Source organism: Tympanuchus pallidicinctus, unplaced genomic scaffold (assembly GCF_026119805.1).
Source record: "Tympanuchus pallidicinctus isolate F22 unplaced genomic scaffold, pur_lepc_1.0 scaffold26, whole genome shotgun sequence".
Taxonomy (NCBI): Eukaryota; Metazoa; Chordata; class Aves; order Galliformes; family Phasianidae; genus Tympanuchus; species Tympanuchus pallidicinctus.
In genome coordinates, this window is record NW_026294743.1 from 9,426,706 (window position 1) to 9,449,813 (window position 23,108).

Genomic DNA, 23,108 nt, shown 5'->3' on the forward strand with positions numbered 1-23,108 from the left:
TGGAAGGATTGCTGCAAAGATCTTGCTGAAAGAACTGTATAATCTACTGTCCAAATACCGTAGAACTTACCCTCCTTGCAGTCATGCTTGTTTTCATGTAGCACAAATCCATTCCGGCACTGGCAAACGTAGCTTCCTACCGTGTTGATGCACTCGTGCTGGCAACCACCATTGTCCTTTGAACACTCATCCTTGTCTAAGAAATACACAAGAATGGGTGAGCAGACAGAAAAAGAGCTTCTCCTCAAAAACAAAAGGGTTTAGCATGGACTTTGAGATCACAAAAGGATAAACTAAGGCACAGTCACTTTTCTCAGTTTTGTGCTAACTTAATTCTACCTGCTTATTGCTCAGCCTACACCATGGCTCAGATATTCTGCCTCATCTTTCTTAGAAGTGAGGGACAGATCACTGGGAAGGGGAACACTAATAATGAAACAAGCTGCATCAAAGGAGACAGTTACCAGCATTTACTCCTTCAACTGGTCTAGCTGGCAAAGATGTCATAAATATTTAATCCAGAGCTTTATTTTGATAAACAACAGGAGTGCAATTTATGACCAACACAAAATATTCCAGCTCTATGCAAATTCCACAATTTAACAGTGGCGTGTTGAAAGGCAGACAGAGGCCAAAGAAGGCTTCCAGCTCTGCACATTTAAGATGTAAGAAAAGAATGACTTAACATAAACTTTCTGAATAAGTTGCTTTTTCTTTCCAGCAGAGTGGCAGTGTGCTTTACTTTAAATGAACCTGGGCATTACAGAATATCTTGAAAAGGAAAACATTTCATTGAAAAGCATACAAAAGAAACTGGCATTAATTATTTCAAGGAGGTCTACAATATAGCATGCAGTTCTGTTTATTAACATATAATCCCTAAAAAGAGCTTTTAGTGTGTTAGAAGTAAAGCAGAGAGTAGGGGAGGAAATATGACCTGCATTAAACAGCTAAAAATTCATGGAAAAAAGCCAAACTAGATTAACAGGCTGCCATTCTAGCAAGAGGCCTCAGCTGCCACCCTTCTATGTCATTCAGCTGTTGTCATTTCAGTTGAGGCCAGTCCATTTGAGACAGGGAGACTGCTCTGGACGTGTTCATACATACATATGTATATATATACACACTCACACACACATGTATATAGACATGGTTATATACATTTATATACATATGTATACACACTAGTATAAAACCTGACCAATAAAAATATAAACAATATTATTATGTGAGTGTGTGTATATACATGAATGTTTACATACAGCTGCATCTTACAGACTCTGCCATTTCAACATACAAAATAGAAGAGGCAAATATGCAAAGGAATAATGGTCATTTCAGATGTCCATTTACTGCAAGGCTGGAATGCATAGTATGTGTTCCCTTCAGCCTCATGTGCCTTGGAAAGCAACAGTAATTGTTATCTCTGAACAAGTTAACATGTGATGCTTCAGACTTCATTAGGCACACTAAGAATTTCTACAGATTACAAACATTATAGATAATTTAAGTCTCTTCTGTCATCTTACGCATTTTCCTCAGTTTTACTGTTGCTTGTATTCAGTAAGACAACAAAGTAAATCTGCATTATAATTACACAGACATCAGCTTTATCTGCCAATATATATGCAACACTTGACTAATCAACTTGAAAGCATTTCAGTGAAAAATCAATTTCTACTTCTAATACAGAATGATGATGTGGAGAAATCCTTTCAGTCTAACCTAAGCATCTACTGCATTTTTTTGCCCTGTAAATCTCAAATCTGTTTACACCGAACAATTCTGAAAGCTTTCTGTAGATGTGAAACAGCAAAAAAATTATGTTGGTCCCAGAGTCACACATCCAAAGCCTGGTATCGGTGGTCACGTTGATGACGAAAGAAGCATAAAAGCCTTTACAATATACTGTTTATGCACCTTGCAATTCAAGTCTCAAATGGAGGCAGTAAATGTACTTCATTTCAAACGAAAGTTTTTGTCTTTCATCCTTGCAAAAGCAAGTGCTATTGTAAATTAATTCCATGTTGTGAGTGACGAATAGTAACAAGGAAATGAGAAATAAAATGTATTATGAAGAAAACTCTTCAATATTTCCCCACCTAAGTATTAGTTTGCAGTTTTCTACCAAAATAACACAATAAATGGAAGGCAAGCTCAAAATGCATTCAACTTTGATTTTCCAGTACATAGTAAGCACGGAAATTCTCAGTGAAAGCCCTCTCCATTTTCACCTTCCATCAAACTGTGAAAATAGAGAAAAGTATTTTAACATTAAAGAGTCTCTGTACTTTGTAAAACAATCTATTAGAGACAAGTGCATAAGAAAACAGTCCCAAATTGGACTTCTTCCGAGATGAAACTGATACAAAACCGTGGACAGAAGGTAGAAAAGAGAAGCTTTCGTACATATCTGAACTACAATAATTATTTGTAGACGGTTAATCAAGGATGCAACTGTTGAACAAGCTTTCCTCACGCTTCATCATTCGGAACAGATTTTCTGTCAGATTGATTGCCCAGTTTTAAAAATTCATGAGAAAAAAAAAAACAAAAAAAAAAACAAAAACAAAAAAACAACGATTAGTCTGTATTAGTTATAAGAACAAATGTTTTGCCATGTAAAAACAAAGCCATTTGTTATGCTGACAGATGGAAATGAGTTTCCCCGGTTCTGAATGGATACTTTCTTTCTTCTCTCATTTCAGTACTCAGAATAGGGAAAGATCCATTCCCAACAAAATGTTAGACTGAAATCATTCAGAGGACAAATGGTCGTACCTCTGAGACCATCAGAGGCCACCAGTCTGTGAATAATACGTACTCGGCCTGAAGGGACCTGTACCAAGTCCTTGCAAGATTCGAAAACAAAAATTTTCTCTTTGCAGGTAGTTTTCTTGTCTGTGGAAAAAAAGGTACCAGGATGGCACCAGAGATGAGTTTGTGCTCCAGAACAAATCTACTCAAGGCTAGAAAACATCCTAGCTTTCTCTTTTTAACTGATCAGTGAATCATCAACCAAGAAAAAGATGTCCCAAAAATCATTTCTGTATTACATCAATCACCACACCTTGAATGGTCATGTGAAAAATTTTGTGCATTTAAAACTCTAAAATTAGTGATAAATGGAAGCAGTTTAATGACATTATGACAAGGTATTAAATGTACCACTAAATAAAGACTGATTTAAAGAAATTATCAGGATAGATCATAAGAAAAAACACAGAAAAGAAGATATTTTTTAACATTCTATTATGTACTTCCTTTCACTCCTCTATTAGAGGAGAATAGCTTACTGTCCTCCACCAACAGCAGAAGAGGAGAGAGAGCAAAAGAAAGGACAGAAGAGAGGAAGGTGGAAGCGAAACACACACACACACACACACACCCAAAAAAACCATCCCAAAACAGTGCACACACCTTGTTTCTGGAAGCTTTTAGTTTAGAAGCCAGTTCCAAAACATTTTTGCAGAAGTATTAAAAAATGAATGTCACGACTCCCTAGTTTCTCCTCCACACCCAGGAAACTGGATTATAATCATAGAACATTCTCTCTGTTGGTTAGGTGGATGCTGCAATGGCTACCAACTAAGCTTTTTTTCAGATCTGTCTGAACAAATGTGAATTCTACAGAATGTTAAAAAAAAAAAAAAAAAAAAAAAAAAAAAATCTCACTTTCCCATAGCACCTGGCTGGCTGCTAACACCATTTTGCAGCCAAATAAGCAATTATATGTCTTCTTATATCAACAAAAATAGCTTCCTAGCGCAGGTCATTTTTGTGCCCTGTGTCACTGTTTGCTTTCACAGTTTATCGCATTGGTTTTCAATCACCCAAAAACTGCTTTCTGTCATCTGAGCTGGAGCTCAGCCATATTTCCTCAACTATAGCTGTGGTTGCAGAATTCATCACTGAAAGAGTTGCAAAAAACTTTCTTAGTTGTGCTTGAGGAACACATCACTGTTCTAAATCTTCATTGTTTCATTTATCTAACTCCCTTTTGCTGAGCATTCTGGAGTGAACAGACTGCAAGACGCAGTGTTTAACTCATTACTGATTTTTTTTCATGAGGTATAGTTTTACAACTAAATGTTTACAAATAATTATTGTCTTCTAGTAAGCATCCTGAACACTAATAACATTAAGTATTTATCTGTAGATTACATTCTAAATGTACTTCTTTCTGATGACAAGCTTAAAAAGAGGCAGAAAAGAACCACAAGGTCAGCTGAACAGTGATGAGCTATTAACTCCCAAAAGTCTGAATACACAAGATGAAGTCTCAAGTCCATGCTTAATTAATGGATGATTAGCATATTATATTTATATTAAGGAATTCAGTGGTAAGAAAACGATATCATTTTCCGACAGCCGGAAGAATTGTGTCCAGTGAATTACTGCGAGATTAAAGCCTTTTGTTTGAGCTTTAAGTTCAAAATTTGACTTGTCTTAAGTATTACAAAGTTTCTGTTTTGATCAAGAAATCAAAGGTAACATGTAAGAATAAAAAAAGCGATAAACAGAAAAGCTGAGGAAGAATAAAAAGAAAACAGAGCTGTTGAACTTGTGAAACGAAAGCAGAGATTGCAGCAGAAATGCACTGTGAGGCATTCAGCACATTTGTATATTTACAACTCAAAGACTATTTACATGAGACTACATTTCTTTGAAGAGGATTAGATATACTCTATACTCAGCTATTTCTATTCATTAAAAAAACAAAAACAAACACATTAGTTTAGACTTAGCCCTGGCTGATGGATTTATTCTGCTGATCAGTGGAAATATTTAAAACTTATCATTTTTAGTTAAGTAAGAAAAATCCGTTTTCAACCAGGGACAAAAAGACAGTATTTCATTCAAAACTGAAACAGATCTGAAGGATTACAGCATGATGCTTTGAATTGCATGAACTACAGCCCAATCATTCCCAAACATACAGCAGTTACCTGAGTTCTTTCTACAACACATTCATAACGTTAATTATATAAACAATAAAAAAAGCTTAAAAAGCAACAAAAAGAAAAAAACATCAAAAAAAAGTGAAGACAGAAATTTAAGTGAATTTGCATGTGTCATGTTCATGAATTTGCATGTGTCGTGTTCATGAATTTGCATGTGCCATGTTCAGCACAGACACAAACCATAATTCCTGAACTACAATGCTTACAAATTTTTCTAATTACAAATAATTGTCAAGCTTATCTGCCATAACTTTATAGATTCTGAACTACGTAATAAAAGCCATTTTTAGAACTGGAACACCAATATTTAACTGCAAAAATATTTATTGCAAAAAGTCATACTAAGTGACAATGCCTGCTGGTATTCCTAGGTCTCCATGAATTGAATAGTTGTATAAAATCTTCTGTGAGGAAACTCTGCTGTGTGCATGTACATATGAGCTGCAAGTACTGAGCAAACCCTGATAGTCTCTTATAAATGCAAAGTACCATTTTAAAACCACATAAAAGGTAATACTACATGCAAAGACAGATCTGAATGAATGTGACAACAGAAATGCGAGGACTAGGAGAAAATTATATTCTCAAAAGCTCATTTCTTCATATGAGAGAAATCCCATTTTTTCATCATGCATTACTGCTTTTCAAATAAATAAATAAACAATCTAAGTCATAAGGGGAAAACACTATAAGTTTTGTTGTCTTTCGAGACATTTACTTTCCCCACTTTCCACTCCCTGTACTTCCCTATGCCTCAGATGGCATGCTGATTCACATTACCTTACTTTGTCATAGTCCTTGTTAGAGCTAACCAGTGCAATACCACTTACATGACAGCTTTGCTAAAGCATTTTAGTGAACAAACCCTAATAATGGTGACTGGTAACACATTTTGTTACATGCTGAAAATAATCAGAATTTTTCAGATTCAAATTTTCAACAGCTACAAGAAAAAAAAAGAAAAAAAGGTGACAAAATGCAAATCCCAGATGCTTCTGGATTGCTTCCAGAGTTTTCAGAGAGGGAACTGTTTTGTTATTTTGTTTTACATGACATAACATACGCATGCATACGTGTGAATATGAAAAGCACGATGCAAAATGACACTAACACAAATTGTTTTTCTGCCACAGCCAGATTATCATAATCTAGTCTCAGCAGGCAATTGCAAAGACCTCTGCTGTGCAAATCTGTCCAGAGATCTCAAGCTTCACTTATATCTAAATAACTTCATGCAACAGTACGTGTCCTTCTACAATATAAACTGACAGCTCTGATCTGCTCCAGAGAAATTACAGCCCAATAAAGACAAATTTTTTGGAAAATATTAAGATCTGTTTTTCTGCAGTATATTAAGAAGTGCAAAGTTTGGCAAGAAAGAACCCATAATGCTAAGCAAATGTTCTATCACGAAGTAGTAATTTTATAACTAATGTAATATATTAAGAGACCTGAGTGGAAAAAAAGGCAAGAGTACACAGTATGTAATTCATATCATGTCGGGAGTGGGATTTGGAAAAAACTTAGCAACAGAACTTGGGAGAAAAGAAACCCAACAGAAATTTAGGAACACTCATTAGATTGCCTTTCTTCTTATCTTACAAAGCTTTTTTTAGACTCCTTTGTAATGTAAATGTATGAATGTGCATTCTACATATTTTCTACCATATGCAGACGTTACAATTCAGAACAGTATTTTAAGAAAGAAAAGCAGATTATACTTTTGCAAATAAAACAGAATTAAAACTGCAGTGAAAAATCGTGAGGGAAGGACAACCCACTTTCACACCAGAACGCAATACTCGTTCCACCCAGGCAGTGTGTGCTCAAAGGCTCTCACAGGTACACAAGAGTGATTTTCTGTACCTGAAAAGAAGTGTGCCTTGAAGCCTTTTTTTGACACTGTATTGTCAGACCTGAACTCGATTCGCATGTTGTTGTACTGTGAGGTGATAACTTCAGGCACTTCCGTACCGCAGAATTTACCGTGTAGTTTAGAATCAGAAGAAAGGCCACTGCGGATCTCCACGTAATCGTATTTGCACACCTGGGAAAAGAGAGATCTTTATTTTTTTTTAGCTAACCAAAGCAAAAGCATGAAATCAGCTACAAATGCAAGGACTTCAAATACTATGTGCCACTCAGAAATATATTAAAATATTGTTCCACATTTTCCTGAACCTGAAAACATTTGCAAATGCTTACAGTTGTTCACTTTACATGAGCATATTTGAAGTCAGTGAGACTGAGGTCTTATACTCAAAACTCCATTATTTTTCACAATCTCTGTTAGGTATTTCAATTTTAAAATGCTTAAAATATCAATTATATCTAAAAAGTAAAAATATCGGACTTTGACTAAGATCTAGAAATGTTCACCCTACACATTTACAACTGTCTTCATGCGATAAGCCAGATACCCAAAATCTACAAACATTCAACAGTTTACTCCTCAGAAATTAAAAAAAAAACTTGTTTAGAATCATCCAAGAGAGGTTTTTATTACACAATTTTGCCATAAGCAGACTGATTTACCTGTAGGTATTCCTGTTTGTTGCAGAGGAGTTGGACTATATGGCCCTTAATGGTCTCCTCCAACTCAACCGATTCTATGAATCCGTGATACTCATTTACTCATGAATATATAAATCTGCACTATTAATTCTACAAATCTTTAAGTGTAGCATAGCTGTAATTCAGAGGGCTAATACATGTGGCTTTCCTGAACAGTTAAAAATAAGATACAATAATGTAATAAAAAGCCTAATGCAAGGGCTAACTACTCATGATAATACAGTCAATGCTTAATTCCTCGGTCAACATAAGGCCTTCCACCCGAAAACCTCTAAGCTTCTTAGGTTCAACAATCAATCGTTTCATCAAAAATGCCCCAGCTGCCTGCAATTAATAGCTTAAGAGAAAACAGTGGCCAGGAGGATTCATAACAAGCTGTCCGTTAAATATGGGTTGTATTTGATAAATCACAACTAATAGTCATAAAGGAAATGTTGAAATCATATTCATACAATGCCAAGAACAAAGGTATAAAACTTGAGTTACTATTATATATTGATTGATATTAATTGTAGGATAAATAATAATAATGCCTACCACTTTCAGATATAATTCACAACATCTATAATTTCTACAGTATACCGGTGATGAACTCTGATGCTCTTATAGGTTTAGATTAAAAATGCAATGTAATTTGAGATTGGTTTTTTGGGCCTTTTTACAGCCCTATATAAAATATAAATAGAATTAAAAGATAATCGCAAAATTAAAAGTGAAAAATATAAGTGCGAAAGATTAGAATTTTAATACTGGTACTTCATGGAGCTCCTAAAACAACAACAAAACTAAAGCATTTGCCAAATGTATACAGGCAGACATTAAGTCTACACTCTGAAAATGTCTGAATGTCCCATTTATTATGCATGTTTCTTCTGATTTTCACAGATGAATGTACTTCTAGTTAACAATATAAAGCTGAAGTCAATTAAGTACCACCGGAGAGAATCAAAACAAAGCTATAAACACTGAAAAACATCTATTTATGTATTTTTCATATCTGCAGAGTTTGCACGTCCTGCGTAACCTTAGAAAGCAGATAAAAACTCTTGTACCTTGCTTGCAAATGTGGCTAAAGTATCAAGAAATTGCAGAAGAAAATGTACAAGCATAGCAAGGGAATTTGATGGTGTAACAGAGCCAAACCTAGGAAGCAGAATCTAAACATTGATGCCAAACCCATACTTCCAGATACCCAATACATCCTGCAACATGCTCACTGTTTTGCCTGAAGCTAGAAGGAGCAGCATTTCCCACACAGTGATCTCTGCTCTGTCCCTCTCCCCTGGGATGAGAAAGGATTTAGGGACTCCCTGGGCTTCCCTGCTTGATGGGTGCCACCTCCAGCAAGCACTGCATACTGCTGTCTGCACTGACAAGATGCTTGGAAAGAGTCCAGCCCAGTGGTGGAAGCTGGCACGTGACTTGTTCCTAACTCTCTGCTCCTTGGGCCGAAGCACCGCAGTTGTGCTTATTTTTTTCCAAGTACATCTACTAAGTAGACCCGACCCAGATTCACTTGGAGAAAAATGGCATTCTTCAAACAGCCTTGTTACTCCATTGTGCCTTATTTTGAGTACCGTTCCTTGTAAAACATTCACCCTTGAGAGGCTTATAAGTGATTTAAATGTTCCCTGGCTCTGTCACTAACCAAACCTTATGTGTAATCTTTGTAGTCATAATCTTTAAAGATGATTTGGTTTCTCCAGATTTTCTTGTCTTGAATTCTTTCCAATAAGTCTCAGACATTTGTTCTGTTTTACTTTGTTGATAAAAAAAAAAAAGTCAGCTGAGACTCAGCAGAGAACATTTCTTCTAAATTTCTTATAATACATACACATTCAGTTGATACGTAAAAGAAAGATATTCTCTCCGTGTTTGTTTTGAAAGAGCCCAGAAACAGTCCCAGAACAAAACCAAGAATATCTATGGTTATTGTCAGTGCATGAACAGTTAAGTGAGGGTTTTATAAGGCAATACCTATTTCTGAAACCTCATTAAACTGTTTAGCGTGTAAGAGATTGTGCAGCTTTTTGTTCACATTTACTCACTTCATTGCCTTCTAACTCAAAAAACTCAAACTTCATTGAAATTCGGTACTGCGTTGGGGCAACCACCTGCCACACACAGTTTTTGTTTGGAGGATATTCTTTGGGCCACCCTGGTGTGGTTATAGTCCCATTTAGCTTTGTCAGAAGTCCTCCACAAGCAGCTGTAAAATGAAAAGGGAGAGCATCATTTCTGGAATGAAACTGCATTTTACTGTAAACAGAAGCACACTGAGCAGATTTAAGTCCTCTCATTACTTACGCTGCTGTAATGCCCAGACAGACTAATCAGAATCTTGTTTTATCATGCTTGGTGCAAACAAAGAGAAAGAGACAGCCCCTATCTTGAACAGCTTGCAGGTTTGTGGACAGAGATAAGTCTCAAGACTACACATGGCTTTATCATATTCATTCTTTTCCCTTCCCTCCAGAGACTCTGGTTATTCTCTCACAGCCTTTCCCATGCAAGTCCTCTGACCTCACTTCTCTCCTCAGGACCTTGATCACCCTTTTCTTACAAACTACTCAAGATGCAGTTCACATTGCCCTGGCTTCTTTTATTGATTATTGATCCAGAATTTGCCCAACCTCTTTCAGTTGATATATGTGCCTCCTGATAAGCTACAAGGTATGATCAGTTCTTTAGGACAGTAATCATGTACTGTTCAAATATAATTACATTTGCTGAGGTACAGATGTTGAAATAACACAGAAAATATCCATTTGGAATGTAATTATAAACTAGTTGTCCCTATACAACAGAACAATGCTGTAGAGCATGTGTGAATGCAGTTCAGAAGGCAAAAGACAGGAATATTAATCTTTTCCATTTGAGTAAAAAATGTTGAAAAAAATGTAACGGCATTCACAGGAGTTCTCAACAATATTCTGTTCCATTCATGCTATCATGGCACCACGACAGCAATGAAAAACATCCACAAAAATTTCTGAGGAACTGCTGGGTAGAAGTTCGTTCTTCTTTCAACTGATGCATGCTGATGCTCAGCACTTTTTGAACACACTGAAAACCAACACCTGTCATCTAGCTGATGACACACACACTCCATCGACACTAATGTGCCTGGGAGAACTCTTCAGTTTCTGTGTTAGAACACACAAGGGCAACCCAGGCTTCCTGCTGGCGTCTTGTTTCCCATGCAGAAGACTTATCATTATACCTTTAAACGTAATCTAACCAAGGTTGGGGGAGCTGGGACCATAGGTCACGACTCAAAACAGACCTGGTACAGGTTTCAAAACTGCAGTTAGATAACATATCTGCTCCCAAAATCATCTAGTCTACACAAAGAGTACCTCAGACTACTGGCTTTCAGTTTCTGTTTTTCAGTATCACTATATTGTTCCTTGAGGCAGTGGAGGGAAATATGAAAGTATCGAAAAACTCTTAAAGCTCTCCAATATGCTGCCAGCAGGGGAGATTTGGATTAAACAGCATGAAGCAATTTTCTGGGCATGTCAACACTGCAGTGAAGCACTGGGCAGAGTTTGAATAGGAGGCTTCTACTCTGGCATCATATGTCAATTAAAACAGCTGAAGCACCCCACAAATTGCTAAACCGTACTCTAGGATGTAATGCTGACTGTGACAACAGTGACTTCAATTCAGTAGTCCCAGTGAGCATCTACAGATGGTAAGGAATAAATCATGTGGAACAAATGCATTTACACTTCTAGGGATAGCTTGGAGGTTTTGCTCCATGCTACACTGCGCTATTTAGCATGATTCCTCCTTTTTCCTGAGCTGCTTTCCTGTTTGTGTGCTGAGGAATTACTGCTTCTTCTCTTTATAGGAGGAAGAAGAAAGAGTTTTCTGAAGGATGGGTAATCTTCCCTAATGTTTGGACTCAGATCATTAGACGGACTAAACCAAATTCCTTCCATGAATTTGGACTGATGATCAAAGGCCCACCTCTGTCTTCATGCCTCTGCTAGATTAACCTTATTTTCTGCACGCTGACTAATATGCAGCCATTTCAGTACACTAGACCTTCTGAAATAACTTGTTTTTCCCATATGCTCACTATTAAATTTAAGGAGGAGAAAAAAAAAAAAACAACAAACCATCAGCTTAATAACACCTTCAGACCAATATGGCTATAGTCAAGTTCTATCTCTGCTTCACACACAAAAAACAATCAACACCCACAGAATCAAAAGCAGAATAATAAATGCAAAGAATCCGTGCAAAACTACCCCAAATTGCGACAAATCATGAGTGAAAGCCAGGGAATTGGAAAATAAATAGAGAGCAGTGAATCATATCTGAAGGAAACCATAACACAGAGCACTTCAATTTTCAAAATCTATTCACCCCCGAAACACAAATAGATGAACTCAGAGAAGAATAACTCATGCTATCCCTGAACGTATTCATGTTTATGAGTGGAAATCCAAACAATAATTGCTACATAATGATCAACAGCTTTTGCTTCTTTCCTTTCCACATGAAAAACGTACATGAAGCAAAAGGTTATCTCAGTTCAACCCTTTGTTTATACAAACTTCAATTTATCAGGTTTTTATTTCTCCAACTGATTACCTGAGCAAGCTTCACTCATCTCTGAAATGTAGAATTTTTTTTTTCCTGTAATAAAAACCCCAAAATCTGACTAGTATTAGGGAAGATTTCTCTGAGTTTCAGGATCCTGACAGAAAAGTCAGTGATCAGACTGGCAGTGGTAAGGATTTCTCTGAGTTTTACACTGGAGGATCCTGCTAGAATAAAGGATCTACTGCAGCCAGAGCCTGTCAGAGGGATCATTCAAGTTCCTGACAGCAGCACAAGGCTCTGCTGATAATTCGCTCTTTGCACACAATGGGAGGCTTTGATTTAATGAGGATGAGTAACACAACGTGAAGTTGGGAAAAGCATGAAGTTATTTGCAGCGTTTCTAATCGACTACCAGAAAACCTGAAACATTAAGTTAGTGACAGCAACCCAATGAAAGATGACCTCTATGGAGGGACATAGCCCCACTGCTTTCAAGGCAGCCCTGGTTTTCCAGGCTTGCTCCACAGACCTTACATTGCTAGGAGAGAGCATCCGAAAGGTGAATGATCAAAGCCTGGAGCTTCAACACCTGAGAGCATAGCAACAGACTGTACCTTCACAGCTCTTTTTGTCAGGACCGAGTTCATAGCCAGGATCACAGGCGCACTGGTAACTGCCCAGAGTGTTAACACAGCGCTGCTCACAGCCACCATTGTCAGGTTTGGCACATTCATCTTCCTCTGCCAAGACAGGGAAGAATGAAAAAATGTGTTAAATAATTACCTTTCTCAGCTGTAAGTGATGGATCAGTATTAACCCCGAAAGCTGTAATATATGCCGTTATAAGGTGTGCTACAAAACACACTGTGGATGCTGACTAGAGCACTTTTTTCAAACACTAAGGAGACCTGTAATGGAGAAAATAAGAATGTGTATTTTTGTGTAATTGTTTTGCTTTGCTTTTTTACAATATCTACTGACAGCTGCAGATCTAGTCTATAAGCACTTTGTTGGCAACACACAATCATTTAGGCAGCATTAATCTAAAGGTTGTATAAAGTATTGAAAGAAAGACTGAAAATCCAGAGCAGGGTCACTTGAAGGGCACTTTATCTCCCACAAAATCAATTTGTGCATTATCCTGAATTCATACTCAAAAACAGATTAACAGAATCCTCAAATCCCAGGTTTTCATTCTACTGATATTAAAGTGAACAAGATACATCAAGGCGGGGGAGGGAAGGGAACAGTGTATTGCCTGTACTAGCTGTGAAGTATACCCATGAGGTTCATTTTTAAAATATTCCTCAGATGTTCAAATATTATTTCCTTACGATCTTGAGACAAGTGATTCCTGAAGAGTAAAACAGAGTTCCCACCCTTTGTGTCTACAGCCTTCAAAGTTTTAATTCTCTAGAGTGAAAACTAACAGAGTAAGAAAATTCCCAGCTTGTGGCTTTGCAAGGGAGCAAGAAGGCTTTCCTTGTGATGTGACTTGTATTTTAGGAGCTAGCATGGCCTATTGGTGCTGTTGCCTTTCACTGTGCCTTAGGTAGAACAGAGCAGGAACTCCACAAGCTAGAGACAAACACTGAGGCCACTGGTCACTCCATGGTCTCTCAGTTCTTTTTTTCCACCTTGCTGATGGACAATAATAAGCTGATAATGTAGCCTAATGCAGCAGAATAGCTAGAAGAAACATGTAGATTCAAAGAAAACTATTTTAGTAGAAAAGACCCAGTCATCTCTATTATGATTATATTACTTAATTTTATATTTGATAATACAATTAGCCCAAGGAATGTATTTTGCAAGAACAGATGTGTTTCAAGGTGCTTCTAAATCATATTTTACAATTATTTTATTTTAAATAAAAATTGCATGTCCAGGTTAATAAAACATATTACAGAACAGTTTTAAGTAGAAAACTGGGCAGCCTGATTTGGTGGTTAGCAACCAGGAGGGGGGGTTGAAACTAGATGAGTGCTGTGGTCCTTTTCAACCCAGGCCAACCCAGGCCATCCTATGATATGATATGATAAAAACAGGTTCAAAAATATTTTTTTGAATCCCATTATAATCCCATCTTTTTTTTTTTTTTTTTTTTAGTACAAGGATAAAACACAGACTCACAGAATCATTACGATTGGAAAGGCCTCTAAGATCATCCAGCCCAACTCCAACCCATTCCCACCATTTCTACTCGTCATGTTCCTCAGTGCCACAGCTCCATGATTCTTCTATACACCCAGGGACAGTCTAATATCTCCTTGTGCAGCCTGTGCTAATGCCTCACCACTCTCCTAAGAAGAAATTTTTCCTAATATCCAACCTGATCCTCCCCTGGAGCAACTTGAGGCCATTATCTCTCGTTCCATCGCTGTTATCTGTGAGAAAAGGCTGACCCCACCTCTCCACAATCCCCTTACAGAAAGCAATAAGATCTTCCCTGAGCCTCCTCTTCTCCAGACTGAACAATCCCAGTTACCTCAGTTGCTCCCCATAAGATTTTTGCTTCCAACACCTCACCAGCTTTGCTGCCCTTCTTTGAACAGGCAAACAATGAGAAGTTCACAGGTCTGAAAACAAGCTTCAACATTTACCTTTAAAAAAGTTAGCTGCAAATCCTGCTTTGTTAACCGTTCCATCGGAAACAAACTTCATCCACAGAGTATTAGAGGTAGATCTAATGTCTTCTGGCTTGTCATAGCCACAGAAGTGACCAATCAAAGGACTGTTTTCATTCATTCCATCTCGAATTTCCAAGTAGTCATATGCACAGTTGTCATGTCTTTCAATCTGTAAAAAAAAAAAAAAAAAAGATTTTTGAAGGGATTTTTTTCAATTTGACCATAAATATAAATTATCAGTCACATCATGAATAGAAAATGTTATAAAATATTTTGTGATTCAAACACTAGGAGGGTGATGAAAAGAAGCAGAACCACTAGACTGTTTAAAATACCTTTTTTTCTTCTTCTTTTTTTTTTTAACAATAAGAAAAACTTGAGATTGTTACATAGGATACAACAATCTAAACAGGACAAAGTAATTAGGAGAGACGAGCCCATCTCTAAGCTTCCCAATGTTCTGCCAAATTCCTGTTGCTCTGAGTACAAGTAAATTATTTTCTCATGTACATGCAAGTACACAATGTTAATGATTCAATAACTGAGCAGGTCAGAAATATCAGTTGGTTTTGAAATGTTATAAAGCTCATTTTTATTAATATGAAAAGACTTTTAGACATTGCCAACCTGCCAGACTTTAGATGGAGATCAGCATTTTATTTTCTTTCTTTATTGTAAACACAGTGCAAAAAGCTGCATTTGCCTTTACAGATATTGCAGGGCAGTTGAAAAAAATCACAGTGAATGAAGAGTTTGAAGCATTTGAACAATTAGACCCAAATACACTTAAAATTATCAGCTACTTACCAGCCAATAGAACTGATGACAAAAAATATCATTTTTCTGCAGCCAAAGAATTTGGTTTCTGTTGCATTACTCCTGATTTCAGGTAACTTTGTCTCAATTCCAGAGTCAAAAAGTTAATCTTTTTCATATTGTCAGAGCAAAGCACTGAAACCAGAACAACTGAAAATGCACCTCTTGTTTAAAAAACCTGCCAGAGGATAGCCAAGCACAGACTTGTGGCCAGTGGCCACATTGGCATTTGTACCTGGGTAAGTCTTAAGTTCTTTACATAGTAGCATCTTCAGAGTCAATCAGAGGAATTGTTGCAACAGACAAAGCAAAAGCAGACTGAATGGAATCCTATCTGAAGCCTAAATAATAATTATGCCTGTCTTTGTGACAGAAATATTTCCCAACAGTATTGAAAATCCTCTTGATCCGGGTCATTTACTTCATGTTACTCAATTAATATCGCACCTCAGCTATGAAAGCATTACCTAAATCCAAGTGCTCAAAACTAAATCCTCTACAGGAACAATTGTTCAACCAAGTGGCTGAATCGTGGGATAGGTTTGGGGCAGAGAGAACAGTCAGGGAGGGAGAAGGGGTTGGAGAAGCCTCAGATTCAATTCAACACATTCCAGCTCTGTTAAAAGGACAGCAATCAATTCATACCAAGCCCAGAAAAACCCACATCTGATACTTTACTTAAACAACAGTTGCACATACAGTACCTGTCATTAGTGCCACTCTGCTCTGGCTGAGCATTATGACTACCTCTAAGCTCAGTAACCACCACAGACTAAGGAGCTTTAATTTAGCACATTAGGAATGCTGCTTCCTTTATGTAAGAGGGAAGTCTAGGAGAAGGGGTCGTTTGATTTTATTTCATTTTAATGCCATCAAAATATAGCTCTTACACACAAAATTTCTCTGTCTTCTTTCCAGCTTTCCAATTCTTCAAGTAATTTTCTCCCACTCATTTCTCTGGCACAAACCATATTGCCTTTTGCTCTAATTTTTCAATTATTTGCTCAGGAGTTACTTTGGGCCAGAATTAGAGAAATGAGAAAAGCCCCAGTGAATTAGGGTGAAACTACCTCTTACTGACTTCAGGGGCAGCTGTTTGCAACTAATGTGGTCAGACGTGTCTACCTGAGCACTGGTAAGTCTTTGACACTGTAATACAGATTGCAAATTTTCATTCATCTTAATAAATGCATGACATCATATTCAACTTGCCTTATAATCTCCAAAAAAAAAAACCAACAAACCAACTCCAATGTAGAAAGAAGTGACCTGGCACAAAGCCCATTAAAATCAAAGAAGGAATTGTGTATTTTCCCCCCACGTCTGTGGACTTTACACGACTCAAACTTTTAATTAACATCTGTTTTTTTTCCACATTTCCCATGTTCTATGGGGCAGTATGGAAATTATTACTTTTAAAGGCCAAGTGTAGCTCTGAGTTTCATGTACCAAACTCCTACTGAAGTAAAATGTTAGGGCTTGCTTTTTTTTTTTTCCTGAGAATCACTCCTTATTTTTGGCAGAAGAAAAATGCCACAAATCCATTTTGTATAACAGCGAGTTGCTAAGTTTTCAAAGACTACAAAAATCAACCAACTTACAGAGTGCTATTGATTTCTAATAAAGCGATTCAAATTGGTGGCCATTCTACCATAATTATTTATTTTTAGAGTACCACTACTTCAAGTGATGCCATTATTATTAATACATTAAAGGATTAAATAGCTATATATAAATTCAAAGATAAGAATAGTGTTTCTGAGAAGCAGTAAGTGGTTTTAAGGCTGGTAAGTAAAGGTAGCTTTTACCTGTGCTGTGCAAACCTCATATTTTACAATAGTGTTGTAAAGCAATATTGGGAACACTGCCTTATAAAGTTCTATTACACTTTCTGAAGTTTTTCATTTATTCTTCCTTTCACAACAGTAGGAAATCTTTCCAGGTTAATGACAGGACAGCCAGTAAGTTTAGCTGTAATTGGAATGATCTGGTAGTACTTATTTACTGGAGCAATAACATTTCACAAGTTTAAAATTTCATGTGGATGAGAAAAAAAAAAAACAACATGCAAAATGTTAGCAAGAAAAAAGCAAAAACAAACAAGTTCTAACAGGAAAATGCAGTTTCTTTTAAGAGAATGAAAGGTACCATTGGATCTGAAGGATTTGGAAGAAACCCAGAATTTGAATGGCATTAGTGAATTACGTTGAAAAAAAATGACAGAAAAATTCCTAAGTCAGGCTCATAAGCACAAGAAAACAACGAGAAATCTCCTGATTAAATGGAAAGCTAGGTAACTTTTCAACATCCATTCTCATGAGGAAAAGAAATTTCTTTCACATCATTCCAGCTTTGGGGGAAAAAAAAGGAGAAAGAAAAATAAGAACAAAAAAAAAAAACCCTCCACAATAACAAAAACATTTTATCAAAAAATAAAGATTTGAGGAGCAAATTCAAAAGCAATCATTTCAGGTGAAAACATTTTTTTCATTATTAATATTTTGTTGATACAGCCAAACTCCAGTTCAGGTATACATATCTTACTCAGACAATGGACTTCTGTCAGAAAAAGAAAAAAAAAAAAAAAAAGAGTTACCAGTCCTCACATCTCTGGTATCATACAGGTAGTGGAAAGTGGAGCTCCCCCCCCAAGCAGCCAAGAAAGAGGAGGTAATCCCACACTTGGTGGAAAACCCATGGCCCACAGCAGGCAAAACAGGATGACTCACTGATGCAGTTTGAAATTCTCAATTTCCCCACTGCTTTCATTTCAGAGTGGAGGTTATTTATACAGTTATTTTTTCTAGCATTACATATGGATAATGAGAATTCCTCATACTTAAGTGTACCTTTCAAAGGACAGAGAAGTGATTTTCTCACAAACACACTGCAATAACTCTTTGGCCTGACATTCACTTTTTTTTTTTTTAATCTAAGCTGGCACGAAGAACTGCGATTTTCAAACAACTTTGTGTTTTTCTGGGCAGCTCACCAAGGATTCAGTCCAGAGAGGGACTTAGTACCAAAACAGAGAACACCTACGTTCCCGTGCTTGGACCTAAATTGGAAATCAGCCCTGACAATGAATCTATAGGCAGGGCACTTTACTCTATTTTCCAAAACAACTCGAATTCATTGCAGGCAGCCCGGTGGAACAGCCAGAAAGAAACACAGTAAAGATAGATATATGTGAAAGAACTCCCATGCTCTTCCGGAGCTCCTCATTTGGTGCTCAAGGGCATCTTGCTGCTCTGGATTCACATGTCAGCAAAGTGTGTGCCTTTCAAGTCCTTACTTGGGACACACTTCAAAACACATCTAGCAGAGGTGCCAATTCCCTTTTGACTGAGAGTACCACCAACTATACTGCCCAATTTCTTTCTTCTCAGGAGTAGAGTCAGCTCATGACTCACCTCTAGTGAGGTGTCTAAATTCTTAAGCCTGCAGGAGAACAGCAGTGTAACAGATCATACTGCAGCCTTAACCACTACTAAAATGGTGCTCTCATTTTCCCCTGTATAGATGAAATTGAACTACAGTCAGTGCAAGCAATAATGTAATATGCACGTAGATTGACTCTAAGCATCTGCATGGAGGTCATGCTTCAGAAATCTCCTACACAGTGTCACTTCTCTCACAATTATAATAAAAAATACTGAACAACAATGTCAGATTAGTAAGGCTCCATATTTGTCAGTAAACTACGTAAGGTTAAGTGCTGAAAAGAAAGCCGAGTGAATGAGGCCAGACTCTTTTCAGTGGTGTACAGTGACAGGACAAGGGGCAACAAAGACAAACAGGAATACAGCAAGTTCCACACAAGCAGGAGGAAGAACTTCTGTGAACAGCATCTGAAAGGATCTTTGGGGAAGAAGAGCTCACCTTGCCTGCACTAGACCAGACCACAATCATATGACTAAATCTACCTACGAACTTCAAAACAGTGTATATGTGCATATATTTTTTTTAAATGCATGAATATTGTTTATTTTTTTTGTTCTTGTTATTTACTACTGTTTAACAATGTTTACATGGAGAGATGTATTATAAAGGCACACAGATATGACTCACCACAGATTTGTTTTCTTCCCCTTCTAAATATACATTCAAAGACTGAACCTAAGTACGTTTATATATTGTTTATATAATATTTCACTTTTTTTTTTTTTTTTTTTTTAAACAGAAGCCAAACATTGCAATGTTTTCTTTTGAGATTTCTTTTTTAAAGATAAGATTCAGCAAAGATACAAAATCCCTATTATTTAACGGGATATTAAAGCAGACTTGCTGAACTGGATTACGTATTTGTTAAACTGCAACAACTGCCAGCACTTGAAACATTCCAACTCAAATAGCATAGATAATATAAAGACCTTTAATCTTCTTGAAAACTTCTGCAAAAAAGGGAAGGTCTCATGGAGAGCTGAATTGGATTCTGGATGTTTTTTATCACGGAGAATTCATGAATTCCCTCACAGGTTTAAAAGGATTTCACTTCAACGTCACTGCCATTTATCCACTAGATGGTTTTCTGAGTTAGGTTAAATCAGTTTACCTCAAATGCTTGAAAGGTTAATCCTACATTGTAGTTTTCAGACACTGTTATTTTCCACACGCATTCCTTCATCGGTCTGTAGTCATCAGGGTAATTGGGAGACTGGATCTGGCCTTCGTTTTTGTGGATTTCACCTCCACAGATCGCTGGTAAAAGGCATGAAATCCAAAGTCAACAGTGACATTTACAGTCCCCAACACCCAAACTGACATTTTTACCTCCCTCTTCTTTTTAATACTAATGAGGAGAAAATACTCATAAACCTAGCAAGGACAAATTATTAACATTTAGTCTACAATATATATTTCAGTTAGCGAATGCTATAGATCATTTCTAGTAGTGCTAAATGTGTTGATAATGTTGAAGACTTGGAAATCACTGGTAATCTATCTGAACATATATATTTTACAGAATATAATTACATGGTCAAAATAATGTTTACTTTTTGTTCACGTTCAAAATATATTTAATATACCTTCACCATTAGCATTTACTAACTTTTAGAAAGAAAAAAATAACAAAGAAACCTCACATTTTATAATAGTCCACACATTTTGGCCTACAGATTATCACTACAAGTTTATATTAAATTTGAAGAAATATTTCATATTAATAACAAATACGTGCACGAAAAGTAAATGCTTTCTCAGGATCCACACCGATAGCCACATGGAGAGCTGTAAATAGCAATTTAATCCTAGGGTTTACTACCATGGATTCAATATTTAAGAAAACAGGCTCTATTTTAAACAGGTGAATGTAGACTTCATAACACACTCAGTGTGTGGGAGTACCTCTTTATTAAATTATCCCAGAGCATATGGAAAACTTTAGTCAGATTTTCTGAAGAATGAACAGAAAGTACTCAAATAATTATTTCCACACACTGCGCACAATAACATGAATATTTAGTTAAGTAAAGAACAGGCAAAAAAAAAAAAATATCACAAAAACTATGTCCCTGGAAAAGAGGTCATCTGACATCTGATCTCAGGATGTTTCAAAATGTCTTACCTACTACTTTGATGTATTCTACCCCCTTTCAGTAATAAAACACCAATTTCGTATTACTATTTCTGACTATATGTATGTATACGTGTAAATATACAAATATTTAATTCTTTTCCAAAGGCATCCGGTCAATTTTTTGTCTCCAGAAGCAGGTCATTTTTTAGTGCTGTCAGACACTCACCTTCATAAACTGCTGCAAAGCCTTTTCCAACCCAGTTGCTGCTGCTACGGAACTCAATCCACATCCTGCTGTCAGAGGACGCGAGGACTTCTGGCAGTTTGTCACCACAAAACCTGCCTAAAAACATGCAACCAGTAACTGCATTTTCTGCTGCCTCAAATGCTGCAAACATTTACACACGAGTTTGACATTACAGAACATGAGTAACATAACCAGCTCAGTGGAGCTGTTGACACGCTTATGGCCGAGCACACATGCCCATTAGGACCTAAATACACAAAGATTTTATTATGAAGTGTTTCATTGCTGTCAGGCCAACAAGTCAAAGTAAAAAAAACTTGGGGGGATTAAGTTGAAAAATGATTGTTTGTATGTACACAGACCCGGGCATTTTGGAAGGGCAGAGTAAGTGCTAATCTGAAAGAGCGTAACATCCAGGTCACAGTAAGACTGCTCATCGTGTCTAAGAGCCAGAGAGATTTAAAAACTGAAATCCAAATGACCCTGGACTACGTTATCCTCTTATTTCAGCCTAGGTAGGTGAAATCTCCATTTATCTAGGTGATAGAGAAAGGGTAATTACTGTTTGGTATTAATTGTTTCCTCTTCTCTTTAAAATAAAAAATAAAAACAAAGAGGCACTACCATTAAAATTCTTTCCTCTGCATCTACTTCCATTTTATCTTTCTACAGTTGTTTTTAAATTGTGGTTGTGAAGATGCGAACAAATATTTTAGTCTTAATTCTAAAAACAACAACAAACCTGACTCAAGAAGTTGGAGACTCACGTTTCTTACAGTCTGAAACCCCCAGATTCAATTGTTGAAGTCCACAGAATGTCTAATGTAGTCTCTGGATTCAACTAGTGTTATTTATTCTAAGTCTATGGAACTAACAAGGAAAGGTCCAGTTATGACAGGGGAAAATTTATCCTTCTTTGACAATTTAAAAATAAAGGCTTTGCTATGTTAAGTCATACTGTCCCAGAGGAAAGGACTAGTACACAAGCCACAGGTGAGACGGTAACATGTACAGAAATCACTTGGGCAGCACGAAAGAAAGCTTACAGAATCATATATACTGATTTTCATTAAAAAATAAAAATTAATAAAATCACTGAAATGAAGTTCAAAATTAGTATTTTATCCTTTGGAAGAATTCTGACCTACACTTTAAATCCCAACATGTAGAAGTTGAGATTTGGGTGCTCCGTCAGTATAAACTGCATGCTGTCTGAAGCTGAAATTAATCAATAGCCATCCTTTTTTTTTAATTCAAGAGTAACCAGCAAAGAAGATGTGGACACAGTAGGCTTAGATCTAATGGCAGCATGATGGAGCACATAATCTCCCCACCAACCCTCTGAATTAAGAAAAAGATACCTGCAGCTTCCCACACATTACTTAAACTCTCAAGACTTAAGTCATTATTGTTTCGCATGTTCTTCACTGATTTTGCACTGAAGAAGCAAAGACTATGTAAGAGTAACCTATTTATAATTTCAAAAGCACAAGTACAGAGCTGGTAAGTACAAATTGACAGTGGGTGTTCACACCCACTTTGCATGTGCTCATCACATGCTCTATGGATTCCCCGTCAAATGCTCTGCAGCTCTGTCATTATACTGCTCCCACATTTCTGCAAAATATCTATGAAAACACCCATAAGCAAAAAGTTGCATGTTCTGTAGTTGTATTCTTTCCACACACAAAGCATGCAACATGGTACACGTACTGACAACAGCTGATTGTAGAGAAATTGAAGATTGTAGAGATTTGAAGTCATGTAAACAAGGTACTGGAGAGTGTTTGTCTCTTTCC

General features: G+C 36.8%; 1 protein-coding gene across 5 annotated transcripts in view; it reads right to left on the bottom strand.

Moving 5' to 3' along the window:
* TLL1 (tolloid like 1) overlaps positions 1-23,108 on the bottom strand; it is a 134,899-nt gene that overhangs the window by 16,156 nt on the left and 95,635 nt on the right. For all 5 annotated transcript variants that reach the window (XM_052690164.1, XM_052690162.1, XM_052690166.1 and 2 more), the window contains exons 11-17: positions 21,289-21,405; positions 20,097-20,242; positions 14,699-14,894; positions 12,710-12,835; positions 9,587-9,747; positions 6,831-7,011; positions 71-196 (exon numbers count right to left, since the gene is read on the bottom strand). In XM_052690164.1, the coding sequence (XP_052546124.1) occupies positions 71-196; positions 6,831-7,011; positions 9,587-9,747; positions 12,710-12,835; positions 14,699-14,894; positions 20,097-20,242; positions 21,289-21,405 (1,053 nt within the window). The remainder of the gene's footprint in view (positions 1-70; positions 197-6,830; positions 7,012-9,586; positions 9,748-12,709; positions 12,836-14,698; positions 14,895-20,096; positions 20,243-21,288; positions 21,406-23,108) is intronic.